This window comes from Gorilla gorilla, chromosome 7, assembly GCF_029281585.2.
Source record: "Gorilla gorilla gorilla isolate KB3781 chromosome 7, NHGRI_mGorGor1-v2.1_pri, whole genome shotgun sequence".
NCBI lineage: Eukaryota > Metazoa > Chordata > Mammalia > Primates > Hominidae > Gorilla > Gorilla gorilla.
The window spans coordinates 64,536,398-64,557,806 of NC_073231.2; the positions used below are offsets into that span (position 1 = coordinate 64,536,398).

General features: G+C 37.5%; 1 protein-coding gene across 4 annotated transcripts in view; it reads left to right on the forward strand.

Moving 5' to 3' along the window:
• The window catches only part of PLAG1 (PLAG1 zinc finger), a 50,128-nt gene that overhangs the window by 21,964 nt on the left and 6,755 nt on the right, over positions 1–21,409 (forward strand). The window contains exons 2-4 of one of the 4 annotated variants that reach the window (XM_019031870.3): positions 9,839–9,943; positions 18,143–18,241; positions 20,947–21,305. In XM_019031870.3, coding sequence (XP_018887415.1) covers positions 21,064–21,305 — 242 coding nt within the window. In that variant the 5' untranslated portion in view covers positions 9,839–9,943; positions 18,143–18,241; positions 20,947–21,063. The remainder of the gene's footprint in view (positions 1–9,838; positions 9,944–18,142; positions 18,242–20,946; positions 21,306–21,409) is intronic. The other 3 variants (XM_019031869.4, XM_055348741.2, XM_019031871.4) reach the window with 3 other exon arrangements.

Genomic DNA, 21,409 nt, shown 5'->3' on the forward strand with positions numbered 1-21,409 from the left:
TGTAGAGGGTGGGCCAAGTCAAGAAAGAGAAAAATGTCTTCTTGATTGCAGGAGACTCAAGGGAAATCCAAGAGAATTTTCAAATTTAAAGCATTGTGTCAATTCCCAGTTATTCACGGAGGTGAGCAAATAGATTGGACAACTGTTTTCTTCCGTGGGTTCATTTGGCCAACAGCATGGAAAGCTCTCCTCCTGCCCTTCCTCTCATCTTCCTTTTATTCATTCAGCACATACATGAGTTTCCCTTGTGTGCATCCACTGTTCTAGGTACTAGACATACAGAACTGGTCAGTAAAAGGCAGGATCCTGTTCTGATGGAGCTTACATTTTGTGGCCTTCACTGGGACCCAGTGGAAGATATTGGAGACAGAACCAAGAGTTTCCTTGCTGTTTTTTGTTACTTCTGGAGTCATCTTTTCCCCTTTCCCCCAGCATGGATTGATCCATAGTTTTATATTATCCCCACATGTTTCATTTCAACAAGCAAAGGCACCACTGGTCAGCGAATCACAGTGACTAATTTTGTTTTAGCCATGATTATTGGCGGCCTTCTCCCCTGCTTCCCAGTTAACCCAGTTAATCAAGAATCGACTGTGTTCTTCTTACAGTTGAAGATATGGAAGTTAAAGAAAGGTAAAAAATCATGTCTAATGTTGCACAGGTAGATATATGAGAAAGTACATACTCAGTTCTTGGTATCATTCATTCCTTTCTGATCATTGTCAGTAAAGTTTTTTAAAGCAAAAGAAAGCAAACAAGCCCAGCATTGTGATAGGTGCCTGTAGACAAATTTGACATACACTGTGTCTGTGCTAAAGGTGACTGATAAGGTGGACCTAATGTAAGTTTACTTAAAGTTGCATGTAGTGTTTAGAAACATTTCTTCAAGGGGTAAACAAGAGTGTAAGAAAAATATACATGTAATAATTTAGAAGCATCAGCTATCACACATTGCTTGTTTTAAGACTAAGAAGTTACTATCTGTTAGAGCAGCCTCCTTTGCGGTATGAATCTTACTTGAGTATTCATTTTTTTTCCCGTATCAGATCCCTGTCCCCTCCCTGCATCTTCCCCGCATACTAAATGGCTCTGCAAGATGGGATTCAGTTCCACACAACCTCTTGCCAAACTTGCCTTCATTTCAGGAGGATGAGAGAAGGGGTTTAATTTGAAAGGCTATGTGAAAGAGGCATCCTGTGTTGTAGAACTCACAGTATGGAATCTTGGCTCCTATGTGCTTCAGTCAAGTAGATTTTTTTCTGACATGTAGCTATTTTCTCTGATTTTTAGCTATTATAATATTTTCATAGGTGCATTATCATCTTTTACCAACCAAAGTTAAGCCATAAACAGGGGTCAGTCCATTGCTGGATAGTCAATAATTACATATTACCCAAGTTACTTTTCAATTTAACATGCAAACTGACTGCTGGCTTCCGGTGGATCAGTTTTACTTTAGCTGTGATTTGGGTTTATGTATGACCATGGCCACCATAAAATTTAAGGTACACCCTGCCTATGCCACAGAGATGAGTAAGATCAGAAGTATGCTACTTCACTAAATATCACTTTTAATACAAATCTCATTATATATGAGCCTTGTTCTCAGGAAGTATTCCCATTGTTTGTCCTTCAAAGATTCCATTGACTGTGATTCCGTATAAGAGCCTGTGCCCAAAAAAAACAAACCCTTATTTTTTAAATCCATATCAGGCCAGGGCAGCACTTACTTCTGAGTAACACTCTGAATATAATAGCTTTGCATTTTGAGCCCTCAGAACTATGCTAGAGACTTTACATACATCACTTTAATTCACACACTACTGCAAGGTAAGTGTTTTTCCCATCCTACAGAGGAAAATGCTGAAGAGAGACTAAATACATCATTGAAAGTAGTTACACAGACAGTGAAGGTCAGACAGGATTCAAGCCTAGTTCTGATTCTTGCCTTTGTCTCTCTGCTGCTATTCCCCTGCACTGCTTTAGGCTCTGAATCAGGGCAAGGATTCATGTTTTCGGGCCCTCTCCAAGTCAGAGTTTTAAAGTAGCATTGCAAAGGTGATTTCCAGAACTATACTGCCTGAGATGATGGAAAGACCTTCTCTCTGTAACACATCTGTGTATCGCAGTAGGGAAGGAGACCAGGGGAATGAGGGCAAACTGAGGAGTGTATCATCATGCAGTGTAGGGGCCACCCCAGATCATGGTGCTGAAGCTTCAAGAAAGAGGAGGCTGGGACTTTGCATTGATGGGTTTGAACCCCATTTTGTTAATTAACTGTCAGCAAACACTGCAAAGGCTTAAGTGAGTTTATAGTTTAGGAAGGTCAGGCCAGGCACAGTGGCTTATGCCTGTAATCCCAACACTTTGGGAGGCTGAGGCAGGTGGATTACCTGAGGTCAGGAGTTCGAGACCAGCCTGACGAACATGGTGAAACCCCATCTCTACTAAAAATACAAAATTAGCCAGGCGTGGTAGTGCATGCCTGTAATCCCAGCTACTCAGGAGGCTGAGGCAGGAGAATCGCTTGAATACGGGAGGCGGAGGTTGCAATAAGCTAAGATCGCGCCATTGCACTCCAGCCTGAGCAACAAGAGTGAAACTCGGTCTCAAAATAATGTAATAATAGTAATTTAGGAAAGTCACTTTTTTTTTTTTTTTTAAATGCTAACCAGCTGGGCATGGTGGCTCACGCCTATAATCCCAACATTTTAGGAGGCCAAGGCTGGCAGATCGCTTGTGGTCAGGAGTTCAAGACCAGCCTGGGCTACATGGCAAAACCCCGTCTCTACCAAAAATACAAAAAATTAGCTGGGCGTGGTGACATGCACCTGTGGTCCTACCTACTCAGGAGGCTGAGGTAGGAGGATCACTTGAGCCCAGGAGGCGGAGGTTGCAGTGAGCCAAGATTGCGCCACTGCACTCCAGCCTGGATGACAGAGTGAGATCCCATCTCAAAAAAAAAATAAAAATAAATAAAAATGAATAAAATAACCTAATTAGAAACTGAAAGGAGAATGACCACTTAATTGTTTCGGAGACCAACAAAGGCACACAAAGATTGGTTGCTTTCTGAAGAATCTAAAAATGGCATTGGGTATAGGAGTTGGGGAAGCAAGTTGTATAGGCACCTACACTTAAGATAATTTGTCAATTACACAAATAATTTTTAAAGTTTAAGCCCCTTCTGACATGACATGTCCATGGCTCCTTCACCCTTCTTGTCTCCTGCAGAGCTCCAGTCTGCCTCTCTTGCTCTTAGCTCCAAAAACAGTGAATCCCCTGAAGTTACCTAGACTCACCATACAGTTTGTGACTCCCTCTACCTGGAGTACCTGCCCATGCCTGGCTAATACTTGTTCTTTTGTTACCTTGGCTTCTGTGTTACTTCATTTGTTTTATTGAATTAATCAAAGGCAAGCCTATCAATTAGCATGGCACTTCTTTCTTTTAAAGCAACTGCTAATGAACATTTTTTAAAAGGCTATGCAGAGGCTGTATTGAAACACTTCAGGGGGTACTTCCTTTGGTATTTGATAAATGGAACGTATCCCAGAACTATTTATCATCCGTAGGTCTCAGTTCCAGTTAGATGTATTCTTGGAGACTTTAAATCATGTAGTGTGATACGCCAGCCCATAAAGCAACAGGTGAACCGAACTGGCTTCCTCCAAGTTTGACAGCTGAGAATGTGGCTCTAAAACCTGCTTAGATATATATCCTTTTCTAGTAAGGACTGAGTGCAACTCACATTTAAGCCAATATTCCTTTCCTCTTTTTTCCCTCCCTCTGAATGGGAAGGAGAGATTTTAGTCATTTTGAGTCATTGCACTTAAAGGATTTTAGTTTATCAGTTTGCAGAAAGTTTTATTTTCGTACTTCTGTAAATTTATGTGATGATGAGTTTCTCATCATTTTGTTTTTTATAATACAAAAACTCTGCCATTTTGTTGTTTTTTAACAGTTTTGGGGGGTATAATTGATACTGTATAAACTGCCCATATGTGAAGGGTGCTTGCAGTTTTCACATATATATGCATACGTCCCTGAAACCATCACCATTGTCAACATAGTGAGCATATCCGTCATTTCTAAAAGTTTGCTCATGCCCTTTTGTGATGGATCCCTCCCTATCCTACCTCCTGTCCCTAGACAACCTCTGATCTGCTTCCTGTCCTCTATGGATAAGCTTCCATTTCCTAGACATTTGTATAGATGGAATCATGCAGTATGTACTCTTTGTTTTGCCCAACTTCTTTCATTCAGCCTGCTTATTTTGAGGTTCATCCATGTTACTGTATGTATCAATAGCTTATTCCTTTTTGCTGCTGATTAGTAGCCCATTATAGGAATATACTACAACTTGTTTATTTGTTTTGGGGTTTTTGTTTTTGTTTTTCTGAGACACAGTCGCACTCTGTCACCCAGACTGGAGTGCAGTGGCATGATCCTGGCTCACTGCAACCTCCGACTCCCAGGTTCAAGCATCCCAGGTTCAAGCCTCCCAGGTTCAAGTGATTCTCTTGCCTCAGCCTCCGGAGTAACTGGGATTACAGGTGCCCACCACCACAACCGGCTAATTTTTGTATTTTCAGTAGGGATGGGGTTTCACCATGTTGCCCAGGCTGGACTCGAACTCCTGACCTCAAATGATCCATTCACCTTGGCGGCTCACTCACCTTGGCCTCCCAGAGTGCTAGGATTACAGACATGAGCTACCGTGCCCGGCTAAAACCTGATTTTATCCATTCACACAAGGATGGACCTTTGGGTTGCATCTAGTTTTGACTATTATAAACAAAGCTACTATGAATAGTCATGAACAAGTCTTTGTGAAGACCTGTGTTTTCAGATCTCTTGGTAAATAACTAGATGTGAAATGCTGTGTCATATGGTAGACACATGTTCAACTTTTAAATAAATTGCCAAACTGTTTTTCAAAACAATTGTACCATTTTTACCTTCCTGTCCATGGTAGATAGGAATTCTATTTGTTTCACATTCTCAGCAGCTCTTGATACTGTCCAGTGTTTTTAATTTTGGTCATTCTAATGGGTAGATAGCATTATCTCACTGTGGTATTAATTTGCATTTCCCTAATGATCAATGATCTTTTCGTGTGCTCCTTTACCATTCATATATTTTCATTGGTGAAATGTCTGATCAGATCTTTTGCTCATTTGTTAATTGAGTTATTATTGTTGAGTTTTAGAAGTTCTTTATATATTCTGGATGCAAGTAATTTATTAACTTACAATTGATCTCTGCTTTGCAGAGATGTTGTTCTAATCTTCTAATGGCTTGTCCTTTTTATTCTCTTAACATTGTCTTTTGAGGGGAAGTTTTACATTTTGATGAAATCTGACTTATCAGTGTGTTTATTTTATGGGTTGTGCTTTTGGTGTTGTGACCAAGGACTTTTTGACTAAACGAATGCCACAGAAATTTTTCTGCTTTCTTCCAGAAGTTTTATAGTTTTAGGTTTTATATTTAGGTTCATGATCCATTTAGAGTTAAGTTTTCTATATGGTGTGAGATGTGATTCCAATTTCATTTTCTTGATGTGTAGATATCAAACTTTTCCAGCAGCATTTGTTAAAAAAACATTATTTTTGGTGAAATAATTTTTTCTGATTATAAAGACATTTGTAAAGATTGTAAAGACATTGTAAAGATTATAAAGACATTTGTATAATGTAGAAAAGTATGAAGCTTATATCTTCCTAATCTTCTGTTTGTAATTTACCTAGGTACATTTAACAGTATTGGGAGAAGGAGAGCTAGTTTTAAGTGCTTACTTTTAAAAAATTGGAATAATAGTGTAAATGCTTACTGTATGTCCTGCTTTTTACAATTTTAACATTGTAACTTTCCCCACGTAACTTAGTATTCTTTAACTGCTCTTTCCCGTAGGATTTAATATTCTTTGACTGCATGGTTTTTAATGGCTGCATAGCTGTTCTATCACATGCATATCACACTTCACCTCTTTTGACATTATCAATTTTTAATCTTAAAATATACTTTGAACATCTTTATACTTAAATATTTTTTATTTTTGCTTAAATTTTTCTAAATGAATTATCAGGTCAACATATATTAACTTTTATAAGGCTTTGATTACATAGTTGCACAATACATTCCAGAAAGGTTTCAACAATTTACACTCCCATCAGCAGTAACTAAGCAATTTAATCCTTTATTGCAAGTTTTGTTTGTTTGTTTTTGTAAAACCCTCAAGGATACCCTGGACACTCCTGTGCTTCTCTTAAAGGCAAATATTTTTCCCCTAGCCAAGTGCCATTCTCCTTTCTCATTCTTCCCAGACATAGGACCCTTCTGCTCGGCACTGGCCAAGATGAGCAAACTCCATGCATTTCTTGCCTTTGCTACCAAAAAACTTAGCAGGATGAACATACCTCCCTCCTAAGTCTAGTTTGATAAAGAAGCCCCTTTCCTTATCCAGGGCAAAAGCCTCTCCATCTTCTCTAGATCCTATTCTACCCTGATTCTTCCAAGAATGCCCCACTTTCTTCCCCGCCTCTTTGTCCTCAGCATGGAAGCATTCTCTAGTCTCTCCCTCTGGGATCTTGAGTTTCCCCCTACCTTGTTTTTCTCTTCTCTTTAGGTGCAAAGCTCCTAGAAAGAAAACATCCTCTTGTTGAATGTCATTTGCTTATCACCCAATGAGCTATCCTTATTTACACATTCTCATTCTCCCTCCCCCCATTCTCTCACTCCCTCCCGCCCCACCCAATAACTTCTCTTGCTGAAGTTTGGCGTCCTCATGCCTAAGTGGTGAACCTATGGGCCAGTTCTGTAGCTCTTAGCATTTTTATCTTTGTGGTTTCCGCCACATTTTTCTTCCTTCTCCTTGAAGTTCTATCTCTGGTCTTTCTCCCCTTAAATTAGCCGATTTTGCCTCATAGAGGTGATCTTTAGGCTCTATCAGCAATTAACCAGTAACTTGGCTTGAATCTGTCTCTGTAAGAGTTGGCTGTACAACTATCATTGTCTTTCTTCCTCATATCTCTTTTTGTTAATACTATTACACACATAAGTGGACTTTCTTCTAGTAAATCTTATTTTTGCTGGTTTTCATCTCTGCTTTGGATAACTCCAACACGTATCTTCTGTGTCTCATTCAAACAAGCACTTCCTTTCCTCCCTCTCCCGTCCTACCTCCCCAAGCATTTGCTGTTCTCAGTGCTTTCAATCCATCTCATAATGAGTACAAGAGTGTGAACAGTCCAGCCCATTGGGCACTTTTCTCATCTGAATCCGTACAGCATGTATAAATTACGCTTCACAGTAGCCAGAAGGTCATCTTAGAATCTAATCATCTGTGGTTCTAATCTCTGACTTCTTTTTTGGCAGCCATGCCCTCCCCTACAACCACACACACAATTTTTCTTTGTCTTTCTTAATTGTACATTTTTTAAGGGAAAAATCACCAAATATCCATAGTACTCTTTTCCTTTTCTGACCTTCTGTGGTACTTTTTTATACCATATAATATTGTTTTTAAATGTTGATTTGTCACTCTGATACCACGTTATGGAAGATCTTATTTAACATTTATATTTCTTAACTTGACAAAAGGTATATATTCTTTTTTTATATACATACTTTAAGTTCTAGGATATATGTGCAGAACGTGCAGGTTTGTTACATAGGTATACACGTGCCATGGTGGTTTGTTGCACCCATCAACCCGTCATCTATATTAGGTATTTCTCCTAATGCTATCCCTCCCCTACCCCTACCCCCCGCCAACGACAGGCCCCGGTGTGTGATGTTCCCCTCCCTGTGTCCATGTGTTCTTATTGTTCAACTCCCACTTATGAGTGAGAACATGTGGTATTTGGTTTTCCATTCTTGTGGTAGTTTGCTGAGAATGATGGTTTCCAGCTTCATCCATGTCTCTGCAAAGGACATGAACTCATCCTTTTTTATGGCGGCATAGTATTCCATGGTGTATATGTGCCACATTTTCTTAATCCAGTCTATCATTGATGGACATTTGGGCTGGTTCCAAGTCTTTGCTATTGTGAACAGTGCCACAATAAACATACGTGCGCATGTGTCTTTATAGTAGAATGATTTATAATCCTTTGGGTATATACCCAGTAATGGGATTGCTGGGTCAAATGGTATTTCTAGTTCAAGATCCTTGAGGAATCACCAAACTGTCTTCCACAATGGTTGAACTAAGTTACACTCCCACCAACAGTGTAAAAGCATTCCTGTTTCTCCACATCCTCTCCAGCATCTGTTGTTTCCTGACTATTTAATGATTGCCATTCTAACTGGCGTGAGATGGTATCTCATTGTGGTTTTGATTTGCATTTCTCTAATGACCAGTGATGATGAGCTTTTTTTCATATGTTTGTTTGAAACATTTCATATGTTTCAAATGTCTTCTTTTGAGAAGTGTCTGTTCATATCCTTCGCCCACTTTTTGACTGGGTTTTTTCTTGTAAATTTGTTTAAGTTCCTTGTAGATTCTGGATATTATCCCTTTGTCAGATGGATAGATTGCAAAAATTTTCTCCCATTCTATAGGTTGCCTGTTCACTCTTTGATATACCTGACAAAAACAAGCAATGGGGAAAGGATTCCCTATTTAATAAATGGTGTTGGGAAAACTGGCTAGCCATATGCAGAAAACTGAAACTGGACACCTTCCTTACACCTTATACAAAAATTAACTCAAGATGGATTTAAGACTTAAACGTAAGACCTAAAACCATAAAAACCCTAGAAGAAAACCTAGGCAGTACCATTCTGGACACAGGTATGGGCAAAGACTTGATGACTAAAACACCAAAAGCAATGGCAACAAAAGCCAAAATTGACAAATGGGATCTAATTAAACTAAAGAGCTTCTGCACGACAAAAGGTATATATTCTGCAGCCACAACTAACTTGTGTGCTCCTACGGAACGGGGATCATGTCGGTCTATACCCACAGTAACTCAGACTGGTACCATACATAATAGGTGTTGGTAATGTTTATTCCATCAGTGTCAGATATTCGTCTTAGGAGAGTGGTAACCATGTATAATTGAGCCTTGACCCTCTGTTGTAGGGAAATGAAGCAGGTGATTTTCTGCATAGAACTTGTGGCTTCTTTTTCTCTCTTAGTTAATATCCCTAGAGATCGGTCTTCATAACCTGCACCAACAGACGGATGCAAACATTGAATACTTCAGAATACATTTTGCATTTTCTTTGTATGTCGTTGAGGATGGACATGACATGGGAATTTAATTGAAAACAAGCAATAATCACATCATAAAGACTAATTCAAGAGCTCAGAAATTGTCCCTGGCTCCTTATTCTGCCTCTGCTTGAGGGTGCTCAGTGGCTTGCACCCTTCTCTGTGGACAGGTGGCCTGGTCTCTGACTGAGGAAAGCACTCATGGGGCAAGATTTCTCCCATAGCGATTGTTAAGGACAAGATAGACACCACAAAAGGTTTTTCTGAAAACTGTGTTGCAGAGAAGATAATGGGTGTGTTTAGACCATAAAGAAAGAAAATAAGCAGCAGTTTTGAGAAATGACAGTAAACTTGAAATAATTTATCAAAATAAAAATGTGAATAATCTAGATAACTGTGATTCGGGAGGAAATATATAAATCTAGGGATATTAATTTGTGTACTTTTCATTTTTCCATGTACTATACATTTTTAACAGGATTTAAGATACATTTTTCAATAAAGTGCAAAGAATGTGAATAAATGATAATGAATTAAAAGCAGTTTGGTTCATATGCCATTAACCAGATTGGCCTGACTTTTGGAATTTAAAACTAACTCTTCTTTTCTTTTTAGGTTGCCTCTTGGTGCTGCCTTGGCCGTATTTGGCACCCAGAATGCTTCATTCTGTGACGGTCTATTAATAAGGTTGCCTTGCTAGAGTTTGGAGCAGGGCCTCAGGTAGGTGGCTTTTATCATTATATGGCATGACTTTCAAAGTGATTAATTATTCCAGTTCCTAAATACTATAAGATATAATATTAAAAGCTTTGAAAAGCATGCCACATAATAAGCATGCCACTTACGATCTTAGGGTCTATCAGTATGTACTGTGATGGGGACTTCAGTAATAATTATGGTCGAATGGGAGGCTTGAAATACTAGCAAGGAGCAATCTTCCTCACTCTTTGCACAAAACACATAGCTGCTGTAAAAACTTAATTTGTTCCTGTTCCCCAGATAGCCCACAGATGTACTCTTAAGCTCTTCTTTCTCTAAATCTTGCACAGTGATACACTATCCCATGTTGCCCTTATATCTTTTTTTTTTTTTTTTTTTTTTTTGGTCTCCTGGGCGGGATCCTATTACCTATGGGCAGGTGGAGAGGGGGATTAGACTTGCTCACAGGGATGGGGCAGATGCTAGAATAAGGAACCCAATGCAACAATAGCAATTTGCCAGCATTGTTGGGAAGAGGACACACACAAGCTATCTAGATTTCCCAGCCTGTAGGCACAGCTCAGTGTCACAGAATCAAGGTGTAGCAATACTTGGAAATCCAGGCACACGTGGATTTGGTACCAGGTAAGTCTGTCAGTACGACCTTCAAGATAGGGTAGAGGTTGAGAGGCCAGGACCCCCAGCCCTAGGACGGGGAGACTGGAAAAAAAAACAATGGTGGCTGTGACAGATACCAGGGGATGGGCTCCTGAACTCTTCACTGATGGCAGATGGGGGAAAGGAGGCCTTGGGCAGGGTTTCACAAGATACATGAACAGAGCTTGATCAAATCAAAGGTACACGAATTAATCGGGCTAAAATTTTGTATAAGAACAACATTCTATGGGTTTAAGCATCAACACCGTTAGCATTAAAATTTTAGCTATCTGTATACTGTAAATATTTTAGCTATCTGTATACTATTAAAATTTTAGCTATCTGTATGCTATAAAAATCTTTAGTGTTAGGGCTTATGGATTTTTTTTTCTTTTTCTACTTTACCGTAGTTTTTAAACTTGTTTTCAATGAAGTTGTTTTTTAGTAGCTAGAAAAAGGAAAAATGACTAGTTTTACTTAGCCAAACTGAATTTATGCAGGTTTTCTCCTTTTTTATTCTCCTATATCTGTAATCAGTTGAAAATTTTCTCTGATATTTTAAACATGATCCTCACATTTTATTTTCACATGAAGGATACCCTCTTTTAAAGATTTTGAATTTTACTTTGTTCCTTTTTCCTTCCCATAGAACTTCACTGGCTATTTCTAAATGATAAATCATGATCAATACAGGTTCCATGTGCTTAAGGAGCTATGGAACAGGACATTTAAAGCAGAAGTGTTCTAAACGTCCAGGCTGGCTGGGTGCTACCCAGGTTTGTATCCGTGCTTGGCGGGCTCTGGGTAGCACGTGCCTGAGACTCCCTGGCTTTTGAGGTCTGCCGAAGCAGGTGACGCCTCTCCTGGGGACACAGAAGCAGTACGGACTCCCAGGTGGTGGTGGTGCTTTCCCTAAGTTCCTACCTCTCTGCCAAAACAAACTAACCATGTATTTCTCTGGGGCTTGTCTTCTGAGCTTGCTTTACAACCAATTTGAAATTTCAGGAGACCTGAAACATATTTACCTGCTAGCTTTGATTCCTGAAATTTCCTTAAAGGGACCACAGTTCTGTTCAGCAAATGTCTATCAAATGTCTGCTACATGCTAGGGTGCTGACCAGGTGCTAGGGATATGAGGATGAATAATAGCATCCCTGCAGATGAATTTACTGTTGCTGGGGGAGAGACAGGTCAGACAGGTCATTTCAAGAAGAGCTTTCCAGTCCATATTAAGGGTGAAAGGTTCAGAGAGGTAAGGTTTTCAAGGTCATTCTTGATCAAATAGAATTGGTCAAGGAATATAGAGAACAAACCTCTTCTAATTGTTCCAGCCAGGAGAGTACATGGGGTCCTCTGGAGGCAGAGGAGAGAGCGGCTACCCTTGACATGACGGTTTTGCCTAGAACTGATCCTGTTTACCCTTAACTATGTGGGAATAAATAGAAATAGTTGTTTCTAGAAGTGATTTTATCCTGGACATGCACATGAGCATAACTTAGGGAGGACAGATGGATGGTATGTGCAGACCTGAACCAGGCCATGAATTCTGTTTTCATTACATTTTTTAGTACTACTAAAGCATCAGCACATACACAACATTTATGCCATAGCACAAGCCCGTCTTTAAAGTACACTTTACTTTGAGATGGCTTAAAACTAATTTCTGCTTGAGCTTTTATAGATAAATACAACTTATATTTATAGCTAAGTAAAACTTTCTTTAGCACTTTTCTTATAAAGTGTCTGATGTCTGCCTTTTTGTTTGAATTTATAGGCAGATTCAGTATGGGTGCTTGACAGTTCAGACATGAAATCTGGATTATTCTGTATTTGCGATTTTAATAGCATTAGGCAATTTACTGTACATGAATGAAGGCATGTTCTCCAGATATTTAGGGTCCTTCATTGTGAACATTTTTATAGTTGGTGTCAAACATTTTTGTTGTACCCCCAGAAACTTAATCAGTTACTGGTAATAAGATCAATAACTTACCACAATTTGGGATACATGCAGTTTTCAGATTGAGCTGACCTGTGGGCTACCTACTTTGTAATCAGACCCAGATCACCAATATTTTGGGACTGTTTTATAGAAAGAAAAAAAAAAAAGCACAGGAAATTATCTAAAAATAGAGTATTGATTAAGCAGTCTTACTTTGCATTCAGATATAATTGTCCTTCTTTGCTCTCTGAGCCATCATTACTTCCCTTTTGCACAATTTCTTTTTCATTTCCTCTTTGAAAATACTAATGGCCCCATGTGAAGAAAATGAAAATATCTCAGTGTTGTACCACCCACTGTATTTTTAAGTCTTTTTATTTTGATAAAAATACACAATCATAGGGAACCCCCCACCCCCACCCCAAATAGCAATTGAAATGAAGTGCTTCTAAGTTGTGGATCATTAGAAGGGAGCTTTCAGTTGGGCATGGTGGCTCACGCCTGTAATCCCAGCACTTCGAGAGGCCAAGACGGGTGGATCACTTGAGGCCAGCAGTTCGAGACCAGCCTGGCCAACATAGCAAAACCCCCATCTCTACTAAAGATAACAAAAAATTAGCTGGGTATGATGGTACATGCCTGTAATCCCAGCTGCTGCGGAGGCTGAGGCATGAGAATCGCTTACACCTGGGAGTTGGAGGTTTCAGTGAGCCGAGATTGCACCACTGTACTCCATCCAGCCTAGGTGACAGAGTGAGACCCTGTCTCAAAAAAAAAAAAAAGAAAAGGGAGTTTTCAAAAGAGAAAAAAAACTTTTAACTTAACGTGGCATTTTTGCTCTATAAAATAAACAACCAAGGAAAATATGTCTGAATTGGGAGATTCTTGATACTCCTTCTTCATTGGGTTATCTGTTCATTCTCTCTGGCTACTCTAGAAAATGAGTGGCCTGAAAAGGAACATCCTGCTTGTACAGATAAGAGAACTGATATTGGGGTTTTCTGATTCCACTTTGGAATTCATTGACTTTTTCCTGTTGGTTCTTACAGACAAAAAGTTATGCCATTTTTCCCCTCACTTCTCACTTCTCAATTAGTTTTTATTATCTGTATACTAAATATAAGACATTTCTAAACATCAGTAAGGCTAATTTTTATGGTAAATTTCAAAAAGATGTCCTAGAACTATATTTTAATGAATTGCTCAAAATGAGTTAAAAATATAAAACACAGTAATTCAAAAAGGGCATCCTTATTTTTGATTAACTTTAGTTAACTATGACATCTAATTTAGGAAAGTAAATACTGTAGTTTTCCACAATCCAGTTATAAAATGCATTTTTGGGGACCTGCTGTAAACTCAGGCGAGTTAGGTGCATGTCTTGGCTATGTCTCCTGCTTCACAGTAGTTGCTCCAGCTCCTTTCTGTTCCCCTCTGTAGGGACCAGCAGCCCCAACTGAGAGTCTCGTCCTTCCTGCCCCATACCAAGGACTAATGCAGGCATCAGGCATGTTTTCACTTTGGAAATTTTTATTACAAATGGGAGCCAGACTGATGTTATCTACTTGTATTAGTTGATTTCTTAGTATTAAGATTAGAGAATGCTTGTTTTCTGAGGCAAAATAAGTATTTTTAGATAACCTTTTATTACAATTGCTATTGTTTTAATCTAAGACTTTTCAAATAGCTGCTTAGTTTAAAAAAAAATACTGTTCTATTAGCTTATTCAATTTGTTGGACCAAATTGTGTTCATACTACATTATCTTTGACTTGAATATAGATATACACAGTTGTCCCTTGCTATCCATGAGGGATTAGTTTCAGGACTTCCCTGGGATACCAAAATTCACAGATGCTCAAGTACCTGATATAAAATGGCATAGTATTTGCATATAACCTATGCACATCCTGCCATGAACTCTTCACATCATCTCTAAATTACTTATAATACTTAACACAATGTGAATACTATGTAAATAGTTGTTATACTGTACTGCATATGGAATAATGACCAAAAAAGTCTGTACATGTTCAATACAAATGCAGTTTTTAAAAAATATTTTCAATCCATGGTTGGCTAAGTCCATGGATGCAAAACCCACAAATACAGAGGGTCAACTGTAAATTCTGTCTTATGTCTATTATGATGACTAAGCAAGCCTGTAGGTCATTGTGATGCTGGTAAGCACTTGGCCCTGTTTTAATTTTTTTCATTCATTCAACAGTTACTTTAACTGCCTTTTATGGGAAACAACAGTGAATAAAACTGGCACAACCTCTCTGCCCCTGTACCGTCTGCAGTTGATTTTTCATTCTTAGGTTTTTATAAGGTAGTTTTTTTCCTGTTATTTTTCACTAATAAGTGATTTTACAGACTATGGAAAGTGAATGCTATAAAAATTTACAAATTATGCAGAAACACCGAAGTTATTTCTTAAAAATGTTCTAAGTATACTGTTGCCCTTACTTCAAAACTGACTGCCTTCAGTTGGGTTATCTTAGTAATAGACTCTTTCATATTATTCAAAACTCTCTTGTGTTTCATACATGTAAATTACAATATTAAGAACTGGTAAGTTTCCTTTTGCAACCTACTTTATTTACTCTATATGGAAAAACCTGTTTTAAGGAAATTTTTTGACATCTTCTGAATTACTTACTAAAGGCATCTTGTAAGCATACAGGAGAATAAAGCTTTGATGCTTGATGGTATTTGCCCTTAATTAGCAAAATCTATGTTTGACTTTTAAATATGAAATAATTATTGATGCAGGTAAGTGAAAAAATTCACAGCTCTTAGCAAAATTATTATCAGAACTATGGAATTTAAAATAAGCAGTTTTAATACAGGCCTGTTCTTTTGCTGGCATCTCATAGGAACTGATTTTAGTAGACCCTCTGATGTATGACTCATTTTGGCTTGTTAGTTTTTTATATGAGTCACTGTTTTAGAATAATGTAAAACATCGGAAGATAAATCTGGGTGTGTGTGCACAAACACGCCATACTCTCTCTATTGTTTCTGTATGCAAAGTTGCCCTGGAAAAAATTGCTTCTTCTGGTACCAACAAAAACTAGAAGGGTATTCTGAACTGCTGTTCATCTTAGAGTGATTTGAAATGGGTGTATGTATTTTCTACTTTGGTTCACAGTTCATCAGACCAAGGCAAAGAAGAATTTTCATCACTTGAAAAGCACAATAACCAATCTTTGTGAGTTTTTTTTTTTTTAAGTAGAAAAGAAAAACATGAGTACAAAACCAAGTTTTGTTGCACTTTTCAGAAGTTTTTCTTAAATCCTGTACAAGAGAATATACAGATAATTTTATCTAACTTTTCAGTTAGGATTACATAAACACAAACTGTATATTTTTTATTATATCAATCCAAAGAATAATTTCTAACCAGTCCTGCTTTCTTTTTTGGGGGGAGATATTTAGCAGAACTTTGAAATTATTTGGCAACTCATAAGAACTCAAAATAGGTTCAATTTAGGGAAATTAAGAAATTCAAGATTATGTTTTGGGATAAAATAAAGTAAAATGATTGGCTGTGTTGTTTTAGACTATAAAATACATAGAATGGGTGATTTCTAGACTATTGGAATATGTCACAATATACATAATTTTAAACTGTGTTGAAATACTTAGATGCTAAAGGTTTTTATTGTAAAATGCCATGGAACAATAAGCATAAATAAAGATTTTATGAATGTATTTGAGAATGCAATAAAATTTATATGGTTTGGAGAATAAAGGAAAAAATACATAAACTTATTGTTTACTAGTTAATTTGGGTTTTCAATTTGTTTCTACCCAAATCGTTTTCCACTCAGACAGATGTATTAGCTATTACTTTACATTAACAGTTGTTTAAATTATTTAAAACTGCCTTTATAAACTGTCTTTTAAACTTTTTAAGTCTTAAATTTATTTCCTTTTGGATATTTGGCAGCTCTAAAAGAGAAAATAGGCACTATCCCCTCTTTTGATCTTTTAAGTATAGTGACAGGATTTATCCACTTGCAAATTGGTTTGCCAACCTGCCTTGCCATAGAAAACAGTAGAATAAAAGTGAAGTCACAGTTTTAGGGCATTCATCCCTTCTTTATCACACATATGCTGTCAAGTTGTTCATCTTCTGTGGGCCTCTCACCTTAAAATGGCAATGATGGTAAACACATCCACCTCTCAGATTCATTGAATTCCAGGGAGATAATAGAGATGAAAACACTCCACACGTGTCAGGTATTTATATTCTTAAAATAATGTAATACACAAAATGGTCTTTCATATTCGTAATTACCCTACAAAAAACTCAGTATGTGCCCTGGGCAAGTAAGTATTTGCAAAGTTAATGTTATTATTTTGTAATTTTGATGTGCAGAATTCCGTTTTTCCATTTATGCATGTCCTGTGCTTTACAAAAGAATGGAGCTTTTGCTTTAATGTTTAAAATATCTTTATAGGTCTAAATTTTTGCTTTTCTTGTCTTTTAAACTATAAAAAAATGCTGCTTTCAGATATACCCTTGGCATTTTTATAATGATGCTTGAATGCCTTCTATTAAATACTTTATTTAGACATCATCAAATTCTTCAAGTATGAAAGTTTTATTACAGGGGATATTTCTAGATTTGTGTTAAGAATCTGAAAGTTATTTTTATTTAACCTGTCATTAACATATCTGTTATTTTAACTGTTTGATTTAATTATCCCTTTATAATCATGATTTCTGAATGTTCATCTTTAAAATATTCTGAGTTTACTGATCTCTCATGCCTTGTGCTCTCTACAATAGGTGATTGTAGATTATTCTGCCTTTTGACCATTATTCTTTTCATGTTTACTTGTACGATCAAGAATTAACAGATTGTTTTCTGTGTGTGATCTCAGTCTACTAATGATCATACTACTGATAAACATTATAAGCTACTTTAAGAGTTTTCAACAATGACCTCTTAAACCAAATGATGCTCTCTTCCTAACACCCCTTTCTTCTGTAGCAAATCTATATTTAACTTCTCTTGCATGCTTTTGAAATCTAAAGAGTGCAGAGTTGTTGCTACATTTCAACCATCCTTGCAGCATCCTGAAAAATAAATTGGCAGGTGTTGCAGATAGCAAAAGTGTAGCTCTGAGAGGCCCCCGTTGTGCTAGTGTACACAGTATGGGCGTGAGTGCTTTCACCGGGAGCCTGTTGTTCTTTGGGTGGCTCCAGATGTACCCTCCGAAAGGGGCCTAAGATTGTCACTTCCATAATATTAATAAACTTAATAAAATTTTGATCATTTGGTTTATAAACAGTAGCCCTAATATCCATTTCAGTAGGTAAGTCAGATTTTAGAAATAAATAAATTTGGGAAAGAAGTGGGGAGTCATTCAGCATCACAAATTGCTATTTATCTAGGTAATACTTTTTATTTATGCATTTATTTGGTCACGTAAATGTGCTTAGACCTAATAAACATATGTAGTTGGTGAAAATTAATGCATGACTCGTAAGCAGAGTATGGAATGTAAGCATGTGCCATGAAACTGCAATTCTTTAATCCTGTATTTTCCATCATTTACATACCGGTTCCATTTAGAGGATAGTCCATTTTCACTTTTTTTTCATAGATTGGCCAAAATGGGAAGGATTGGATTCCACTCTCTTCCACGAAGAGTCAATGGGACTGGCTAAGATCAAAGTCTGAGGCTTTTTCCATCAGTAATCAGGTATGCATTGAACTAAAAATCACTATAATTCTATGCATGCACCTTTAAAGTATTTGACTGATATGCATATTATGAATGTGGTCTTTTATTAGATTTTGAGCTCACAACCTTATCCTATAGTTTGAAATGCACCTATGATAATTAATTTGAGTTTTGTAATATACTAAAATAAAAAGGTATTATCAGCCATGAAAAAATTTCAGCTGGTCTTAGAAAAGTGTAATATTTGAAATCAGTGCAATCTTCATTGCTCAGTATGTACATCCAAAGATAACAGAATTCATTTGTTACTCCATATTGATTATCACCAATTTTAGTAACAATCAAATGTTTGTATATTGCATATTGGTGCACTTCTAATAATTTTTTTTAATAACTTAGAAGTTGTTTTTCTTAACTGGAATTCTTTGCCCATTATGGTTGGATTTTATAACACAATGGCAAATATGACCAGTCTTTGAAGTATTTTCAGATATTAGTTATATACAGGGATTTAGATACTTGCATTCCATGTAGATTCTGCAATTGGGAAATGTTCAATTTGTTTCCCACGATGTTCTAAATAGGTGCATAAAAGTATCAGGTTAGGAAATCAAATAATGAAAATTAAGGTTTGTTTCCTGCCTTGGTAGAATGCTTTATACCAGTTTATAGTGTCATTACTGGTCACAGCAGAGTAGCTGTTTAGATATTTCCGAGGGAAGCAGAGGAGCTAGCTTTTGAATGAGAATATAACAGAAATAGAGCAAGAAGTCCTTGAGATCCAGAAAATCTAAAACAAAAAGAACATATGTTACCATTGGTAATGTCAGTTGCGTTGTGTTAATGTCACTTTTAAACAGCAAGGCGGATTTTTAGACCGTTTGAATAGCACAAAGGCCTTGCCTGTATCTACCTAATAAAGAAAGACACTTGAAGCAAGTACTGATGAACTTACCCGTATGCCTTACTATGTTAATAAAGTGAGTGGATAATTGCTGTATTTTCCCTGTTTAGAAACAGCCTTTACATTAAAATAAAGTTAGACCTATTGTAACATACAGTTAATTTTACAAAAATGTAGGTATTTAGAGCTCCTGCGAAAGTATAACTGGAATCCGTGAAGGTCAGTCTAATAGTAACTTGGTAGTAGCTTGGGACAGCAAGTGTCAGTGTCAGTCTGGTGCCAAAACACAGGTGATATAAGGAAGTTGGTTTTAAAAGAGGTTGCAGGTATTATTTCTATGGTCTCTTAAAAGTACATCACAGGCCAGGTGTGGCGGCTCACGCCTATAATCCCAGCATGTTGGGAGGCTGAGACTGGAGGACTGCTTGAGCCCTGGAGTTCAAGACCAGCCTGGGCAACATAGTGAGACCCTGTGTCTACAAAAGATAAAAAATAATTAGCCAGGCATAATGGCATGTACCTGCAGTCCCAGCTACTCGGGAGGCTGAGGCACTTGAAGATAGCTTGAGCCCAGGGAAGTCAAGGCTGCAGTGAGCCATGATTGCTCCACTGCACTCCAGCCTGGGTGACAGAGTGAGACTCTGTCTCAAAAGAAAATAAGTACATCACTCAACTAGCCTTTATAAACGTTGAGGAATTGGATCTTTGAGAAGTTGGTTTTCTTACCCTAGAAACAGAGTCGATAATATTTACTATGTTTTGTCAATGAATTTTTAAAGGTTTTAATTCATTTTTAAATTTTTTGTTTAAAAAGATATACTCCTTGCTGTACAATATGTACATTTCATTCTTTTTCGCAGCACCAATAACACATTGAAACTCTGACACACCTTTTTACCAACCTTAAACACCTCTTTGATGATGTGTTGTGTGCCATGTCAGAAGTCCACACAGGTCTGCTGCACACAGGTTGCAGGTGTGTCCAAAGGCCAATGCCCTCAGCTCTCGGGGATGCCTGCTGACTCGTTTACCTACTAACCTCAGTGTGCCTAAAATTTTTGTGATGTGAAAAACGATAAGGAAAATTACATTAACCATGTCTTTCTCCCAAAATGACAAAGAGCCATGCTCTTCACCTAATAAAACATCAAAAGGTTTTACTATTTGAAGAATTTGTATTTGTTAGGAAGATGAATCATTTCTACTCTTGACTCAGGAATCCCTCAGAGTGTGATGACACTGGTATAATGCATCACTTCGGGTGGTGCATTCAACTCTTTCAGGCCTCTAGTGTCTCTCCGTGAAGTACCTCTTCCACAGACTCAATGGTTCACAAGGTGCCTAAAAGAGTTTTCAGTTGCTTATCTCTGTTTTCCTATAATACAGTCTGACTAGAGCTGACATGCACAAATCAAACTGATTTTTAGAGACTGAAATATTTGCTGAAACGTTTTTAGTCCGATTTTATGTTCTCTCATCTTTTGTAAAAATTGAAGCTTAATAATGCCACTTTTTAGAGTCATGTTTTGATTCTTCATGAGAGTTCCTGAAATCACTACTGCTATGCCTAAGTAAAACATGTGTCAAGTGGAATTTCAGGGTATGTATGAACTGTCCATTCTGAGCAATGCATTTCTATGTATTTTGACAAATATAAAGAAACCTATGGGGTTTCTAATGTAATGTGATGATATTACATTAGACCAGCTGAATCCATTTTATTGGTTTCTTTTTTAATTCAAAAGCATCACATAGCAAATAAAATTTTTAAGAATTGAGTTTAGTTACAAACTAGTTGTTTCTTATTTTTTTTTTCCAGTCCCTTTTTGCTTTCTTTTACGACCACATGAAACTTGAGAAGCCACCTAAAGCTATATCATTTAGTGGAGTTGGGCAGTTCCCAAGTGTCCAACAAGAAGGCCTGGTTTAGGCTGCGATGGCCACTGTCATTCCTGGTGATTTGTCAGAAGTAAGAGATACCCAGAAAGTCCCTTCAGGGAAACGTAAGCGTGGTGAAACCAAACCAAGAAAAAACTTTCCTTGCCAACTGTGTGACAAGGCCTTTAACAGTGTTGAGAAATTAAAGGTTCACTCCTACTCTCACACAGGAGAGAGGCCCTACAAGTGCATACAACAAGACTGCACCAAGGCCTTTGTTTCTAAGTACAAATTACAAAGGTATTAAACTCTATTTGTCTTTCAGATTATATTTTCTCTTATGTTGGCTGTTTGAAGCCATTGTAAACGTATGTATTTGTATACACATTTTTCAGCTAATTTGC